General features: G+C 40.4%; 1 protein-coding gene across 1 annotated transcript in view; it reads left to right on the plus strand.

Moving 5' to 3' along the window:
- LOC138664128 (oocyte zinc finger protein XlCOF6-like) overlaps positions 1-17,025 on the plus strand; it is a 130,250-nt gene extending 113,225 nt beyond the window's left edge. Inside the window, exons 8-9 of the mRNA XM_069750564.1 lie at positions 2,309-2,314; positions 13,639-17,025. Of these exons, the coding sequence (XP_069606665.1) occupies positions 2,309-2,314; positions 13,639-14,357 (725 nt within the window). The 3' untranslated portion in view covers positions 14,358-17,025. The remainder of the gene's footprint in view (positions 1-2,308; positions 2,315-13,638) is intronic.
- Positions 17,026-19,152: the final 2,127 nt, after the last annotated feature.

Genomic DNA, 19,152 nt, shown 5'->3' on the forward strand with positions numbered 1-19,152 from the left:
CATGGGATCTTTTTGCCTAGAAACTAATACCTTTCCTGCTGCTTTGTCACCCTAGCTAGCTCACTGTGCCTACGTTTATGCCTTTTTTGAAATAAAGATATATAATTATTCACTATATTTTAGCTATATAATTTAGTGTATAGATTTTTCTAGTATTCATGTATAGCTCTCCTTATCACTGTTTGCTAGATTAGTGGTTTACATTTTATACTATTATCCACTATTCTCTTAAACCACTCTGCTATGGCTTATACAGGTTACTTAATCTGCGACAGATGTGGTGAAAGATTCTCTTTAAGAATGCAGAAAATCACATTGTATGATTTTTACATAATTAATTTGCATTTTTAAACCTTGTATTTATTGAATTAAAAATAAAATCTTTACATACATAAATTCAAATATTGCCGGAAGCATACATACTAATGACAAAGACTAAACAAAGCCTACTATCATATGCTTGGTATGCGGTTATGAGATGATGTGTAGCAAAATACCTATTACAGTTCTAATTGCATTGATTCAAAAGGAAAACAAACCGAAAGTCGGAAGGGGGAGGGAAGTAGGGGAGAGAAGAATATGCAATTTATTGCATGAAATAAGTATTTGATACAATAGAAAAACAGAACGTAATATTTGGTACAGAAACCTTTGTTTGCAGTTACAGAGGTCAGACATTTCCTGTAGTTCTTGACCAAGTTTGCACACACTGCAGCAGGAATTTTGGCCCACTTCTCCATACAGATCTTCTCCAGATCTTTCAGGTTTCGGGGCTATCACTTGTCAATGTTGCATTTCAGCTCCCTCCAAAGATTTTCTATTGGGTTCAGGTCTGGAGATTGGCTAGGCCACTCCAGGATCTTGAAATGCTTCTTACACAGCCACTCCTTAGTTTCCCTGGCTGTGTATTTTAGGTCATTGTCTTGGAAGACCCAGCCATGACACATCTTCAATGCTCTTTCTGAGAGAATGAGGTTATTGGCCAAAATCTTGCGATGCATGACCCCATCTATCCTCCCTTCCATACGGTGCAGTCGTCCTGTTCCCATAGCAGAAAGGTGCCCTTTAAAGTATGATGTTTTCCCCACCATGCTTTACAGTTGGTATGGTGTTCTTGGGGTCATACTCGCCCTTCTTCCTCCAAACACGGCAAGTGGAGTTGATACTAAAAAGTTCTATCTTGATCTCATCTGACCACAATACCTTCTCTCTTGCCTCCTTTGGGTCATCCACATGGTAATTGGTGAACCTCAAAATGGGTCTGGACATGTGCTGGTGTGGGCAGGGAGATCTTGCGTGCCCTGCAAGGTTTTAATGCATGACGGCGTAGTGTGTTACTAATGGTAATGTTTGAGACTGTGGTCCCAGCTCTTTTCAGGTCATTGACCACGTAGTTTTGAGCTGATTGATCTTGCACAAAGCCCGAGACCAAGGAAGATTGTCAGAAAATTAATAATATCTAACAAGAAAAAGGCCACGTACTTGGCAGCTATGTATATTGGGAGTGCCTCATGCACCAACATGAAACACTAGGGAGAAAGTAGTGCAAATAGGGTTTTATCCGACATACAATGATAATTATTAATCAGATTATGCTAACCTGATACATGATTTAAAAACTTTTTTAAATCATTGTACAGCTGCTGCAGATCCACGGGTAGTCAAACCAATGAATTAGAAGATATGGAAAAATTTGTGGATACCTCCCACGCCGCTGTGTATGGAAGATGTCTATATTCAGAAGTTTATTCAATCATGCGTTATTTTATTTAATACAAAAACAGCATGTTTGAATACATTCCTGAGTATTGACGTCTTCCACACACAAATGTTTCCTCATCTTCTCTCATACACGATCAAGGAAAGAATACACGGAGCACCTCTACTAGAACGGCTCAGTGATCTGGGAAGAAACCGAGACTGGAAATAAATAGGAACCAAACATTTTGAAAGATGACAAAAACTGTAGAAAAAAGTGGGAACTCACCATCTGCTAATATTCAGTCTTTATTGTGCCACATGCCAAATGCAGAAATAGCAGGGAGAAACGTGATATAAAAAGACGACGATCGTATCACGCTGCTGCGCTTCCTCGGGTCTTGATACAGAGTGTGAGTGAGAGGACTCTATGTAGCAGAAACCACCACCAGGTGGCCACTCACTCACCTGCATAATCACAACATAAAAGTGATTAAAAACAATGTGAGAATAAGCACCTTACATAAATATGAAATCTTGAACATGAACTGTGCAACCAACATCATATTATATTGCCAACTCTCCATTATAAATATACTGACATATCCAGTCTCTCGTTTAACCCCAAGGGTCCTGTAGCATTAACCCTCATGATCCACTTCCCCTCTCTTCTCAGAAGTAATTTATTATGATCTCCTCGATCAGACAGAGCTACTCTTTCTAGTCCCGCAAATCTCAAAACTGACGAATCCCCTCCATGATGTGAACGCATATGTGATATTAACCGAGGGACACCCTTACCAGTGCTGATCGAATTGAAGTGTTCTCTGAACCTCACAAACAACGGTCTAATAGTTTTCCCAATATAGTAAAATCCACATGGGCAGAACAAGGCATATTCCACATATGTGGTCCTGCACGAAATAAACTGCTGCACTTTATGTGTGACAGGACCTAGCCTTATTAGTTTGTCAATCATGTGATACCCACAAAAATTGCAGTGACCGCATTTGTAGTTACCTTGAGGAGTCCCATCCTGAAGCCAATTAGATCGGGTTGTACTGATATTATTATGGACTAAAATGTCTTTTAAATTCTTACCCCGACGGCACACAAATAAGGGGCCTCTGCTGGCCAGTTCAGTTAGTGCAGGATCTCTTTCTAAAATGTGCCAGTTCTTCCTGACTGCTGTTCTTATTGCTGAATCCAAGGGACCGAAGGAAAAACTGAAAGTAAATCTTTTCTGCCTTTTATCTTTATGTGCTCCCTGTGAGGATTTGACATCTGATTTGTCTGCCCTGACTAAAGGTACCTTCACACATAACGATATCGTTAACGATATCGTTGCTTTTTGTGATGTAGCAACGATATCGTTAAGGAAATCGTTCTGTGTGACAGCGACCAATGATCACGCCCCTGCTGGGAGATCGTTGGTCGCTGAGGAAAGTCCAGAACTTTATTTCGTCGCTGGACTCCCTGCAGACATCGCTGGATCGGCGTGTGTGACACCGATCCAGCGATGTCTTCACTGGTAACCAGGGTAAACATCGGGTTACTAAGCGCAGGGCCGCGCTTAGTAACCCGATGTTTACCCTGGTTACCAGTGTAAAAGTAAAAAAAACAAACACTACATACTTACCTACCGCTGTCTGTCCCCGGCGCTCTGCTTCTCTGCACTTCTCCTGCACAGCCAAACAGCGACGCTGCAGCGATCGACATCATTGTCGGTATCGCTGCAGCGTCGCTGAGTGTGAAGGTACCTTAAGGCTTTATCTAAAGTTGACCGGGGATAACCTCTAGCACTGAACCTGTCATATAACTCACGGGTCTGTTGTCTGCTTTTTTCTGGATCGCTGTTCACTCGTTTAACCCTTAAAAACTGACTGAAGGGGAGGGAATCCTTCATATAATGTGGATGTGCGCTCCTATAGTGCAATAAGGAGTTAGTGGCTGTAATCTTACGAAAAATTTCTGTGTTTAACCTCCCCTCCTCTGCACTGACCTTCACATCCAAAAATTGCAAATTTAACCCCCCAAAAACTGAAGTGAACTTCATATTCATGTTATTAGTCTGCTCTAGATGCTCAACAAAACTATTAAAAGTATGGTTGTCCCCATCCCAAATTATGAATACATCATCCACAAAACGGAGGTATAATTTGATATGTTTTAAGAAGGGATTGCTTTCCGTATACACATACCGATTTTCAAAAACCGCCAAAAACAGGTTGGCTAATGTACATGCGACCGGTGTCCCCATGGCGGTACCATCTGTTTGAAGGTACCACCTGGAGTCAAAACGGAACGCATTGTGTGTTATTACAAAAAAAATGCCATCACTAATAAACCTCACTGTATTCTCATCTGTTGTTGTGTATGACAAAATATCCTTTACCGCTTCTACTGCCAACTGTTGTGGTATGCGAGTATATAAGCTCTCTACATCTATTGATGTTAGATTAAAGCCCTCTTGCCATGTGAACCCCCTAAGCACCTCCAAAAAATGTTTTGTATCCTTTATGTATGAAGGAATATCAGAGAGCAATGGGTGGAGTAGCCAGTCCAAATAGCGCGACAAAGGCTCCGTTATAGAGCCTATTCCCGACAATATAGGACGGCCAGGTGGCTCTGTTATTGACTTGTGGATTTTTGGGACGTGGTACCAAATGGGCTTTTGAGGGATCTCAGGAAGTAATTTTTCTGCTTGTTTTTTGGATAAAGTTCCTATCTCCACTTGTGTTCTCAACAAGGAGCGTAGATCATTTTTATATTTATTTGTAGGATCATTTTCTAACCGCTGATATGTATTGGTTTGCAGTAATTGCCTATTAGCTTCCCTCATGTACAACTCCTTTGAAAGGAGAACCGTATTACCTCCTGTCACGATTCCCCTGACCGCTGTCACCAATTGGTCAGGATTTCCACCGTGACCGTCACCCCTACGTCACGGATTGAGGTGACTTTAGGCCAGCAGACGGCTATCACATGTGCAGGGGGGCTTATCTTAGTTATCCCTCCACTGCTACAATGTGATGAAACAACACACACAGGGCTATTGACCTCTTAGTTTACAGCAGGGGCTTATTCTAGGTATCCCACTGCTTTCAATATACCACAAACTGCAGGGATTTATGTATATCCCGCTTACAGTTCCACTTAACACTTGCAGCTCTCTGGCGCCCCCTTACTCTCAGGTCAGATTAGGTACTGCACCCTGGGTAATTAGTCGCCAGAAAAGCTGCCTGCTATGTACTGGCTATTGGGCACGCTGCAGCGACGCGATAACTACTCCCACTCAGGCAGGAACAATAATTATCAACCCCGCAGCCACTTCAGCATCACCCAAAAGTCTGCACACTATCGGTATCACTGCCACCAGCTTCGATTAACCGGGTCCGAAGCTAACCCAACACAACAGTAGCGTATTACCCTTCAGAAGACTTAGGGTACGGTTTAGAACAGGAGAAAGAACTGGTATTAAATAATATACCCCATCAAAAGTTTCAGGCAGTGTTTTATCAAAATATTTTACAAAGATGTTACAAATGAGACAATTGCAAATATGTACAAGGGTAATTACAACATAAAGGGAATAAATGAGAAAAAGAAACACTCACATGTTTAAAGCATGACAGGCAACCATACGTCCCAGCTCATTTGGACGTGTGCAGGGCTCTTCCAGGAGAAGACAAGAAATCAAGCAGAAAGCGACTCCTCAGAGCCTGCCAGACACTTAAAACATTAAGGCTGTGACATCACAGAAAGGCTGGCTTATCCAGACCCTCCTCTCTCTACATTCTGCCTAAACTTTAAACTATTTTCTCTAATTTCTATAACTTCACTACAAAACACGTCATAGTTTCCCAAGAAACAATGAAAACCCTATATTAAGGGTCACCAATCTAACCCAAGAAGAGGTGCGAAACCGGCTAAATAAGATTAAAATAGATAAATCTCCGGGTCCGGATGGCATACACCCACGAGTACTAAGAGAACTAAGTAATGTAATAGATAAACCATTATTTCTTATTTTTAGGGACTCTATAGCGACAGGGTCTGTTCCGCAGGATTGGCGCATAGCAAATGTGGTGCCAATATTCAAAAAGGGCTCTAAAAGTGAACCTGGAAATTATAGGCCAGTAAGTCTAACCTCTATTGTTGGTAAAATATTTGAAGGGTTTCTGAGGGATGTTATTCTGGATTATCTCAATGAGAATAACTGTTTAACTCCATATCAGCATGGGTTTATGAGAAATCGCTCCTGTCAAACCAATCTAATCAGTTTTTATGAAGAGGTAAGCTATAGGCTGGACCACGGTGAGTCATTGGACGTGGTATATCTCGATTTTTCCAAAGCGTTTGATACCGTGCCGCACAAGAGGTTGGTACACAAAATGAGAATGCTTGGTCTGGGGGAAAATGTGTGTAAATGGGTTAGTAACTGGCTTAGTGATAGAAAGCAGAGGGTGGTTATAAATGGTATAGTCTCTAACTGGGTCGCTGTGACCAGTGGGGTACCGCAGGGGTCAGTATTGGGACCTGTTCTCTTCAACATATTCATTAATGATCTGGTAGAAGGTTTACACAGTAAAATATCGATTTTTGCAGATGATACAAAACTATGTAAAGCAGTTAATACAAGAGAAGATAGTATTCTGCTACAGATGGATCTGGATAAGTTGGAAACTTGGGCTGAAAGGTGGCAGATGAGGTTTAACAATGATAAATGTAAGGTTATACACATGGGAAGAAGGAATCAATGTCACCATTACACACTGAATGGGAAACCACTGGGTAAATCTGACAGGGAGAAGGACTTGGGGATCCTAGTTAATGATAAACTTACCTGGAGCAGCCAGTGCCAGGCAGCAGCTGCCAAGGCAAACAGGATCATGGGGTGCATTAAAAGAGGTCTGGATACACATGATGAGAGCATTATACTGCCTCTGTACAAATCCCTAGTTAGACCGCACATGGAGTACTGTGTCCAGTTTTGGGCACCGGTGCTCAGGAAGGATATAATGGAACTAGAGAGAGTACAAAGGAGGGCAACAAAATTAATAAAGGGGATGGGAGAACTACAATACCCAGATAGATTAGCGAAATTAGGATTATTTAGTCTAGAAAAAAGACGACTGAGGGGCGATCTAATAACCATGTATAAGTATATAAGGGGACAATACAAATATCTCGCTGAGGATCTGTTTATACCAAGGAAGGTGACGGGCACAAGGGGGCATTCTTTGCGTCTGGAGGAGAGAAGGTTTTTCCACCAACATAGAAGAGGATTCTTTACTGTTAGGGCAGTGAGAATCTGGAATTGCTTGCCTGAGGAGGTGGTGATGGCGAACTCAGTCGAGGGGTTCAAGAGAGGCCTGGATGTCTTCCTGGAGCAGAACAATATTGTATCATGCAATTAGGTTCTGTAGAAGGACGTAGATCTGGGAATTTATTATGATGGAATATGGGCTGAACTGGATGGACAAATGTCTTTTTTCGGCCTTACTTACTAACTAACTAACTATAGTTCTAACAAACCCATCAATCATCTCGGATTAACGTGAGCATTCTAATGAGATCAAATATGTCCTATCTGGGATACATATTTACAGAGAAAACCCTACTTCTTTACCAGACGGAGTTAGAAGCCCGAGTTTCAAGGGATGGGTAGGTACACCGAGTGAGAATAAGAATACATATTTTCGTATGTCTAGCTTAAATCGTTTGCCTAATATCTAACAAAAACTAAACAAAGAATCTTTCATGGATCCTCGCAGTTTCTACTTCACTTATAGCTGAACAAGAGCTTACACAGGAAATGCCGGTCGTAAATTCCTTTCGGCAATAAAACCTCTCTTTCCCCATACATTGGCAGATCAGCTCTTGGCTGGGTGAAAGGGAAGGGGGGCTTGTTAGCCCACAGCCTTGAGCAAGAGAAGCTACAAACTGTTGCAGCATCACTCCAAGAAGGGGGGCTTAGCCCACGCAGGCTAGCAAGAAAACTAACTTAGGCCATGTTCACACGTTCCTGATTTCCCTGCACTAAAAACCGCAGCTCTTGGCAGAAAACGCATGCGTTTGATGCGTTTTTTGATGCGTTTTTTTAGTGCGTTTTTTGATGCAGTTTTCTATGCAGAGTCTGTGTGTTTTCTAGGAAGTTTTTTAGGGTTAAAATGGCTGAAAATACCCTAACCCTACCCCTAACCCTAACCCTATTCTAACCTTAGTGGAAAAAAAAAATTTCTTTATTTTTTTATTGTCCCTACCTATGGGGGTGACAAAGGGGGGGGGGGGGTCATTTACTATTTTTTTTATTTTGATCACTGAGATAGGTTATATCTCAGTGATCAAAATGCACTTTGGAACGAATCTGCCGGCCGGCAGATTCGGCGGGCGCACTGCGCATGCGCCCGCCATTTTGCAAGATGGCGGCGCCCAGGGAGAAGACGGACGGACGGACACCGGGAGGCCGGGTAAGTATAAGGGGGGAGATGAGGGCACAGGGGGGGCGTCGGAGCACGGGGGGTGACACTGCAGCGGTTCTGCACCACAAACCGCAGAAAACCCGCAGATATTTTTTTCATCTGCGGGTTTTACTGCGGGTTTGACCTCACAATGGAGGTCTATGGGTGCAGAACCGCTGCAGTTCTGCAAAAAGAAGTGACATGGTACTTCTTTTTTACCGCGGCTATTCAGCGCGGCTTTTTTCGCGATTTTCCGCAATGTGGGCACAGCAGTTCCTGTTTTCCATAGGGTTCATTGTAATGTACCCTGCATGGAAAACAGCTGCGGACCCGCAGCGGGAAAATCGCGGCGGTTCCGCATTAAAAAAAGGATGGTGTGAACATGGCCTTATGATATACATTTTCCTCACACCTCCTTTGTCCGCAGTGCGGATAACCACGTCCGACCAACTTTTTATGTCCATTAATGCTCTCTGTTCTGCTTGAGTTAAGTTAGGGATTGATTCACGGTAAATAAGGGCTTCCACCTCCTGTAGAACTTGTCTCTCAAAGACATCTATGAGATTACCAGGGGTCACTTGAGGCATATACGTAGATTGCACTCCTCCTGTGAAGGGTGTATTAGTATAGGGTGTAGATATACGCATTGTCACATCCGGATCAGTTAAACTGAGCAATAGTTGTGCATCTTTACTAATATCGTCAACTGAGTTATGATCTACCATGAACCCCAAAGGGCCCACCGTGCATGGAACCTCCCCCGGGTGTACCTTTGTATCTATACTAGATGAAGTTGCAAACGACTTATACAGGTGAATTTTTCTTACAGCCTTAAACAAATCAATCTTAAACTCGACAATGTCAAATTTTCCTCGTAAACCGAAATTTAACTCTTTCAATAAAAGTGACTGATGTGCCGCATTGAGTTCATGAGAAGTCAAATTGATAATCGTTGTTATTGGTGCAGCTGCTGGGAGGGTCGTTTCCACGAAACTTGTTTCCTTTTCCTTAGATTCTCTTGATCTGTACTTCCTACCCCCTCGGCGCGTCCTGCGTCTAAAGGGGCTGCTGGTAGCAGAGAGTGATCCTGGGGATTCCTGCTGGTTGTTGCTACTGGTTCCTCTGCGTTACTAGAATCCAAGTCTGTGGTAAAATAATCTCTTTTGAAGATTTTTTTTGTTGTTATACTTATTATTCTTGTTGGATCTTTGTCTGGAAAATCTCCAGTGGTTTTGTGCGTTTCTATTTTTATTCCAAGAGAATACCAGTCCTTGATCAAAGTCTGTCTTGTCGCGTATAAATTTATCACGTTTACGCTGTTTTATATCCGCTTGGATTGCCACCATCTTATTGTCCAATTTCTTATCCAGAGTAGTCCATTGGTTTTCCGTTAAACGAGTTTTTATTTCTTCCTTAGTTTTGATAAACTCCGACTTCACAATATCATAATTAGTGATGTTTTGCTGCAATACTAGCTGTAAGAGGTCTTGGGAACATTTAAGTAAAATTGATTCCCAAGCTTTCACAAATTGTGTGTTATCTCTGAACTGGGACAAATCTTTATAAACTCTTAGTCCCCGTGTGACCCTGCCACAGTCCGCATAGGATTTCAGGGAATTGTTCGTCCAAAAGAGATTCACCTCTCTTTCCGCCAGGTTAAACAATTTATGTTCCAGAGATTTGGTGCTTAATGACAAGATTTCATCCTGCTGCTCAATCTCAGAGAAGTAGGAATTCACGTTCTCCCTGCCTGCTAAAAGTGCTGTGGATAATGGCAACGGTTCTGTATCCATTATGGAATATTGTTCACTGACAATACCACACCAAATGTGTCTTAATACGGTGTCTCACTACTACGCAGTGTGCTAGGCAAGTTCAAAGCAAAAAGAAAAAACTTTTTGCTATTTCATGGATTATATTTCTGTGGCAGCACCCAAGTTCTGCAAGTGGCATATACGCTGGATATCTGACACACACATGTACAGGTGTTTTCACTAGCGGTTGGTGCGGCAATCTGTTTTTCTTTTTGATTTTGAAAGATGAAGTTGTTACTGCAATAAAGCTTCTTTCAAATAACAAAGCGCCTGCATTCGACAATTTTCCAAGAGAGCTAATAAAGTCTTCTGAAGCAGCAGTGGATGTCCTCACGTGCCTGTATTAACAGATATTGATCGCTGGTAAGTGGCCCAAGCACTGGACAAGATTATTCCTATTCTAAAGAAGGGAGATGCTACCGACTGTGGAAACAATCGGACTATTGAGCTTCTACCTTATTCCAGCAAACTACTACTGAAGATCCTACAAAGATGGCTACAACCTTACTTTGACAAACAGCTGCCACAGGAACAAGCAGGTTTCAGAAAAGGCAGGGGAACAAGAGATGTAATTACTAACATTAGATGGGTAATGGAAAAGGCCAAAGAATACAACAAGATCTATTTTTGCTCCATGGACTACAGCAAAGCCTTTGACTGTGTTGATCATCAGAAACTTAAGAATACCATGAAGGATATGGGTGCGCTGAACCATCTGATTAGCCCCATTAGGAACCTTTACATCGACCAGGAAGCAACAGTCCGAACGATACATGGCGACAAGGCATGGTTCATTGTATTGTGTCACCATTTTTCTTCAATTCATATGCAGAAGCTATTTTAGGAAGGTTGGACTTGCCTAAAAAGAAGGACTCAAAATTGCTAAGCCAACCGTCAACAATCTTAAATACACTGACGACACAACATTGATAGCAACAAATGTAGATGGAATGAAGGACTTACTATGGAGTGTCAGCATGATGTCATGATGATGATATAGAAACAAGACAGAAGAAAAATAAACACCTTGGAAATGTGGTGCTGGAAAAGGATGTTATCAATACCATGGATGGCAAGAAAAACAAATCATTTTTGGAACAAATCAAGCCAGACATGTCACTTGAAGCAAGGATCACGAATCTATGACTTGCCGACTTTGGACACGTCATACGAAGAGAGGAATCACTGGAGAAGGAGATCATGGTCGGAAGAATAGAAGGATCAATGCAAATAGGAAGACTAGCAACCTGATTGCTTGATACAATCAAGATAACAGCGGAGAAGTGGTGGATCTATTTAGGTTTGCACAAGATCAATCTTACAGAGAGTTCAACCATCAAGTTGCCATGGCTCGAGATGGAGCTGAGGGTCAATAAATAATAATATGCCCTAGCCCTATCTATGACTCAGAAGTGTCCGCTCAGAAGAGGTAAGTATGTTAAATTCACCCCTTATAGGATGGGCCTGCAGGTCCACAGGATGAGATTTTGGAGGATATTTGGAGTAAAAATTTGTATAGCCATAATCCATCGTCACGTAGAAAGGTTGAAATGTTAGTATTAGTCACTCTATATTATTTCATTGCAGGTATGTGCTACAGAAAAACACATATGTATGGTTGTACAACTAAAGCATTTTGTGCTTGTTCATCGCCTTTACCCAAAAAGTGGGGAACATTACAAGCTGGTAGATTACATAATGCGTGAATAATCACTTATCCCACAGTAGGAAAGAGACTGGAACAGCACAGAAAGACATAATATTAAGAAAAGAATAATATAATAAAATGCTAATAGAGGGAGATCCGTCTTATCATTTATACCTTTTGGTACTCGTGTATCAAGATCTAATGTCCATTTTGCCTTTAGTAATGGACGCATTCTTTTCCAGTCTTCTGCTCATGAGGGCTTGTTAACATTTTTATGTCAATTACATTTAACCTAGACACATTGCTAGTGTTAACTTATCAAGAAATGATGAGGCTCTTTTCCACCCAGCGAAAATGGATAGACACTGTGTTATTTGATTGAGCCCCTGATGTGTTCTCGGACACTCTTTTCTTTAGAGTTCTAGTAGTGTGTATAACGGATGATATATTTTTTATCGCAAGTCCCACATCTCATTAGCTACACCAAGTGGGCGGTATTACAATTTATAAGGGTATGTGCAGACAATCAATAATCGCGGCAGGCTTGACATTGCATACTTATGCAGCCTCCAACTCGCAGCGGACAGATGTTTCAGCATAGTGGATGGGATTTCAAGAAATGCCATGCTCAGTATGCATCCACAGACGCCCGAGACTCGCCCGCGGAGACTGACGTGCAGCGTGTCTTTCCAGACCGCAGCATATCAATCTCTCTTGTGGAGACGTTGGTCTCTGCAAGAAAAATTTCTCCTGTAGAATGTATTGAGCGCTGTTAATCCGCACGGTTCAATGAACACATGCATAGTCACCTGCGTTCAATAGACGGCAGCGCTTTGGATGCTGCGTCGAAAGCGCTGCTAGTTCTGGATTGTGTGCACTTGGCCATAAAGATTGTCTTCTGATCACTGTCAACACTTTTTTTTTCAATAATTTACATGAATTACATTTCTGAATGCCATAGGAATAACAGCCCCTACATGACCACCAGGTAGCTCTGTTTTCCCTGATTTGCTCTTCCTTAAATAAACTATGGAGATACCTCACTTGGCAACATGCTTTTATATCCGTATCAATCATTTTTTAAAGCGAGCCAAGCCACATGACTTGGAGTAAAAGCCAAACCAGAATCTGTATTTGCAGAAACGTGTTTCGGGTGTTGCTCCTCGTCAGCGCAAAGCAGGAGATCTGATTTGGATGTATGAGGCCTCTGACTGGATAGAGATTCTGATTTGGCCTTTATCCTAAGTCATGTGGCAAGGCTCATAATAGGATCAATATTGACTTTAAGAATAGCTACTTCCAATAGGTGATACTAGAGGTCCTCTTCCTCTCTGTAGGAACAGTTTGCATATTTAATTTCCCAGAGGAGCGTTGCATGGCTTATAAGTCTCTTTACTCTGACATGTCAGATGCATATCTCACTCTCCACAAGAAGAGATGTTACCCCTTAGGCTCCAGTCGGTTTTCTCATAGAGCTAAATCGGACCTCTTGCTTTGCACTAAGGAGGGGCAACACCCTGAAACATGTGTGCAAATAGAGATTCTGATTTGGCTAAGTAGAAAAAGCTCATTGAAGGGTCAATATTGACTTTTTGGACTGCTAATTCCAATATTTGGCACTAGAGATCAAGACCTCTTGCTCTCTGAAGATGCAATGTGCGCAGTACAAACTGTAGACATTTTTATGCTATAAAGTATTTAGTAATATATTTGAATTAATATATTTTCAAAGAAGTGTTTTTGAAAAAAAAATGTTTTTTTTTTTCAGATTTTCAAGCAGATGATCATAATATCACATCAGATATATATGAAGGCCATGCTAATATATCAGATATACCCTCAGTCCTTCACACTAAAGATTTATCATTTGATCCTTTGGAAAAGATTCTAAACACTGATTCATTACAGAATGATAAGCAAAATAAATGTTTCGACAAAAGGGATGGTGGACATCAAAGAACACACATGAGAAAGAAGACATTTTCATGTTCATTATGTGGGAAATATTTTCCAGACAAATCAGCTCTTGCTAGACATCAGACAATTCACACAGGGGAGAAGCCATTTTCATGTTCAGAATGTGGGAAAAGTTTTACACAGAAATCATATCTTGTTGCACATCATAGAATTCATACTGGGGAGAAGCCATTTTCATGTTCAGAATGTGATAAAAGTTTTACACAGAAATCATATCTTGTTGAACATCTTAGAATTCACACAGGGGAAAAGCCGTTTTCATGTTCAGAATGTGGGAATTGTTGTTCTACAAAATCTGATCTTGTTAAACATCAGAGAATTCACACAGGGGAGAAGCCATTTTCATGTTTAGAATGTGGGAATTGTTGTTCTACAAAATCTGATCTTGTTAAACATCAGAGAATTCACACAGGGGAAAAGCCATTTTCATGTTCAGAATGTGGGAAATATTTCAAAGACAAATCAACACTTCTTAGACATCTGAGAAATCACACAGGAGAGAAGCCATTTTCATGTTCAGAATGTGGGAAAGATTTTACATCAAAATCAACTCTTATTGGTCATCATAGAATTCACAGAGGGGAGAAGCCATTTATTTGTTCAGAGTGTGGGAAATGTTTTACAGATAAATCTGTTCTTGTTAGACATCAGAGAATTCACACTGGGGAGAAGCCATTTTTCTGTTCAAATTGTGGGAAATGTTTTAATCGGAAACTAAGTCTTGTTAGACATGAGAGAACTCACACAGCAAAGTAGCTATTATTTTTTTCTTTTTTTGTTTATTAATAACATGTATATGAAAAACATACAAGGTATAGTAAAGTCACATATCTATAGGAGAAATGATACACAATTGAAAATGTTTGTTAAAAAATGTATACATTAAGAATTGTAATCATTTGTTGCTCAAAATATGGGAAATGTTTTTTTAAAATACATTAAGTTTTGTTGCAAGTCACATAGACTTGAATGTGGGGAAAGTTTTACCTACAAATGTAATGCCCTATTCCCAGCAGATGATGGCTGTGTCATTCAGCCATCAGCTGCCTTCAACGTCAGTGAATGCCCCTGCCTGCTGCTATCTTAAATACTGCAGTGAAACTCAGAGTGACAGATAAAGTGCACAAACTGGTTGTGCCGTTCCCCATGCCCATCCCCCCTCCATTGTCCTGGAACCAATGGGTTACTACAGAGTGCTGTTGAAAAGCCAGAATTGTGGTTTTTCGTTCACCACAACTCAGCAACAAAATGCAATAAGAAGCAAACAAATATTTTCTGTTCCAAAACGGTATTAATAAAATAACCAGATTGGCTATAAAAATGAGGACTTCAGAAAATGACAACATAAACAAGATTTTTTTTTTTTACCCGTAAAATAATATAAAACTAGACCAGTAGACTAGATCAGTATTGATGTAATTGTACTGATGAAGAATCATGATACCAGATCATATTTACTGCACAATGATCACAGTTCAGCTTGGTGGTTAGCACTGTTGCTTTGCAGCGATGGGATCATGTGTTCAAATCCCACCAAGGACAACATCTGCCAGGACTTTCTTCAGCTCTGGCAAAATGTAAGAGACCACTGCAAAATGTTCAGTTTGTCTGATTTTTCTCTTTATAGGTATATTTTTGAGTAAAATGTAAATTGTTCTTTTATTCTATAAACTTCTCACAATAGGTCTCCGAAGTTCCAAGCAATACATTTTGTATTTTTTTTCTTACAAAGAAAAATGGTCAAAATTAAGAAAGAAAACCAGTGCTTTGAGACCTCAAATAATGCAAAGAAAACAAGATCATAATCATTTAGAAACAACAATGCTAATGTTTTAACTCAGGAAGAGTTCAGAAATCAATATTTTGTGGAATAACCATGATTTTTAATCACAGCTTTCATGCTTCTTGGCACGTTTCCACCAGTCTTTCACACTGCTCCTGGCGCAAAAATGTAAGCAGTTCTTCTTTGTTTGATGGCTTGTGACTATACATCATCCTCTTGATGTGATGGTCTCTTAATTTTTGCCACAGCTGTATGTGATTCACGTGTTTGTGTGGGTTTCTTCTGTGTTCTCCACATTCCAAAGACATACTGATAGTGAATGTACGGTTATGTGAGAAACAACAGCAGTCTAGCAACACTAATGCAATTCTGAACGTGTGGACATACCCTCACAGGACTCACAATTCATTAATCAGAACATGCCTACGAGAAGCCAAACTATTTGCATGAAACTCTCGTAAAGTACCATTGTTGAAATAAGACGTGTTGAAAAGGTTACAGTTTGCCTGCCAGAACACATTGACCGGCCTACAGAGAAGTGTCTCAACATTCTATCGACAGATGAGCGCAAGATTGTTCTTATTGGGTATAAAGAACACAGATAGTTGTGAGACAACCCTAAACACTGAATTCAAGGCACAGTACACTGTGAAGACTGTAAAACATGAAGGTGCAAGCATAATGGTTTGGAGGATGTTTCTCATACTGTAGAATTGGGCCCATTTATTGCATACCAGGCACCGTGGACCAGTTTGAATATATCAAAACACTGAAAGATCAAGTTGCCTTATGCTGAAGAAGAAATGCCCTTGAAATTGTCTCAACAGGACAATGACCCCCTAACACACCAGCAAGCGGGCAATATACTGGTTCGTTCCAGACCAGCATGATTGATGATATGAAATGGCCAGTCCAGACTTCAGCCCAACTTAAAAATTTGTGAAGTGACATCAAAAATGCTGTTTTTCAAAACCTAAGAACGCAAAACAACTGTCCAATGTAGTTCAGTCAGCCTAGGCTGGTATATCTGTTCGCAGGTGTCAGATGTTAGTTGACTCCATGCCACACAGATGTAAAGCAGTTATTAGATAGAAAGGTTATACAACTAAATATTAGTTCAGTGATTAACAGAAAAGCGAAGTCTGGAAATAAATTTCAATTTATACTGTAAATATTCAAGTTTGTAAATGAAACTGCTATTTTTTTAGCAGCCTATTATTCCTTTTTTCTTCATTTTAAATTTCAAAATTTATATTTTGTTCTTGTTTTCCTTTGGAAATGAATGTGCGGTGCTCCCAGTGCCTTTGTGTACATGGAAATAAATGCTATTATGGGGATTGAGCTTTTTCTCAGTTATTTCCAATACACTGTTATTATTTTGTACATAACTGCAGATTGTGAGTCACAAATGGTGACCGTAATAATGATGTGTCTAAAGCGCTGCGGCAATAATAACACTATATAATTGAGTAAAATAAATTAAGCACTGGAAACTATTATTGGAATTGCAGGGTATTTTTGTAGTTCCATCACATTTAGAATTTGCTTTCCCAATTTTCACTACATTTTGTATAGGAAAGTGAATGGTGTCATTGAAAACTACAAAAAAAATAAAGCTTCCATTTGCTTGAATGCGCTTTGCCTGCTCATTGGAATGATTCTCAACATCTTACTCTGATCCTTTTTGTCGAAATGTTTATGTCCACAGGATCTTTTTTCATTTGATGATTTTACTCTGCCACACGATTTTCAGGATAGTCTCATGAAAAAGCACCAAAACTTAAGCAATTTTTGAAATAGTGGACCTACCTAAGTACCAATTTCTTCCGGCTCTGAGCATTTACAGATTGCTTCTGGCAGTGCATCCGCTGCTTTGCTTTACTTCGTGTCAACAGAGCTACGCTGGTGATGTCATGCTGATTGACCACTATATATTTGCAGTTAGGCAGCTGTGAGTCAGATGTCAATGATCATGACATCGGCAGTGACTCCCCTTCCACAGGGAATGGTGGAAGAGGAGGAACTGCTTTGTTGATGTGACATCACCAGAAGCTGCACAATTGCGACACGGGCTGGCCATGACCACTCTGAACCAATAGAGATCGCAGTCAGGCAGAACAGACAGGTAGTTAGCTCCTTGTCAGCTTGTCTTCCTCAAGAAAACTGGATCAAAGAAGAGATTTAACTGACTATGAAAGTTAAAAATTGTTACAAGTCTTACAGAGGGATGTAGCACTCTTGAAATTTGTAAAATATTAGGACATGATCACAGAACCAAAAAAAGTTTTGTTGTAAATAGTCAATAGGGTCGCAAAAACTATGTTTATATGAAAAAATATAAATTAATTGCCAAGGCCAAAGATTTGAGAAGAACCAAGCGTGAAGCGACCATGAAGTCATTATCCTCCAGTGCTGTCATAGTCCAGAACTGCAACCTCTCTATAGACATAGAAGTACAAGGTGTTCAGGGATCAGAGACATGGCCAAGGTAAAGAAGGCTGAAACCTGAACCCCAGTGAACAAGTCACAGAAGTTGAAATGACAAAAAATATCTGAATACAAATTTTTCAATAGTTTTATGGACTGATGAGATGAGAATGACTCTTGACAGACCAAATGGATGGGCCCGTGGCTGGATCAGTAATGAACACAGACATCCACTTCGACTCAAATGCCAGTATGCTGGGGGTGGGCACTGCTATGGGCTGGTATTATTAAAGATGAGCTACTTGGCTCTTTTTGGATTGAAGATAGACTAAAAAAGCAATTCCTAAAAATAAATTCCTAAACCTACTGCCAGTTTTCAGCTAACACTTTCTTCAACCAGTAGTACAATAAAAAGTCGTCAGCTTTCAAGATAAAACATGACTGTTGCCATTAGTGACAGTGATTTCAATAAGCCCCATATAAAGTTTTGCTGTTCTACTATTATTTTCCTGACTTTTTTTGTTCCATTTTACAGCAGAAGCCATGGTCCATAAACCGCTTATGACCCAGCAAAGGGATCTCATTGTAGAATGATATTAGTCAGGAGAAGAGTACAAAAACAATACCTAGGTGCCCAGATGAGAGGACTGAAATTCTGCATGATGATGCTGGGTATAGATTAGATAAGTGAGATGTCGTAAGATAGTTGTATATAAAGGAGTGATTTACAGCAGGATAAGGCTGTGCATAGGTGTGAGGTTCTGTAAGGTGAAGTTGTGCATAGATGAGAGGAGGGAGGTTCTACAGGATGGATCTATGAAAGTAGTGAGATGCTGCAAGAGGAAGTTGTTCATAAATGAGAGGAGTGAGGTCTTGCCATATTGAGTGAGGGCCAGTCACATTACAATCGCTTCCAACAGCTTTCCTGTATTAGCATGGTAACCTCTGCTGTACTTCCCCTTCGCCACATTGTCTGTCCAGAGATGAGTCACACTTATATCTGTTGTGCTCAGGGCTACTTGAAATCTCTTTGCAGTGAGGATACAACAAGCTTCTCATTTGTGAGATGTAATGACAGCCAGCTCTGCTCTCCCTGCAGAACGATTACAAGACGCTGTGAACACAGCAGACAGATGCGTGACTCTTCTCTGGACAGGCAGTGTTGGAAAAGGTGCACTACAACCAGGATGGATAAAAATCAATGTTTTTTTTTTTTTAAATAAAAAAAATCGGATTTTTTTTATTTAAATCGGATTTTTTTTATTTAAATCAGATTTTTTTTTCAATAAACTGCTTTTTGAGGAAAATATTTTACCATCCAAAGGTTCTTCCATCATGAGA

This window comes from Ranitomeya imitator, chromosome 2 (assembly GCF_032444005.1).
Source record: "Ranitomeya imitator isolate aRanImi1 chromosome 2, aRanImi1.pri, whole genome shotgun sequence".
Classification (NCBI taxonomy): domain Eukaryota; kingdom Metazoa; phylum Chordata; class Amphibia; order Anura; family Dendrobatidae; genus Ranitomeya; species Ranitomeya imitator.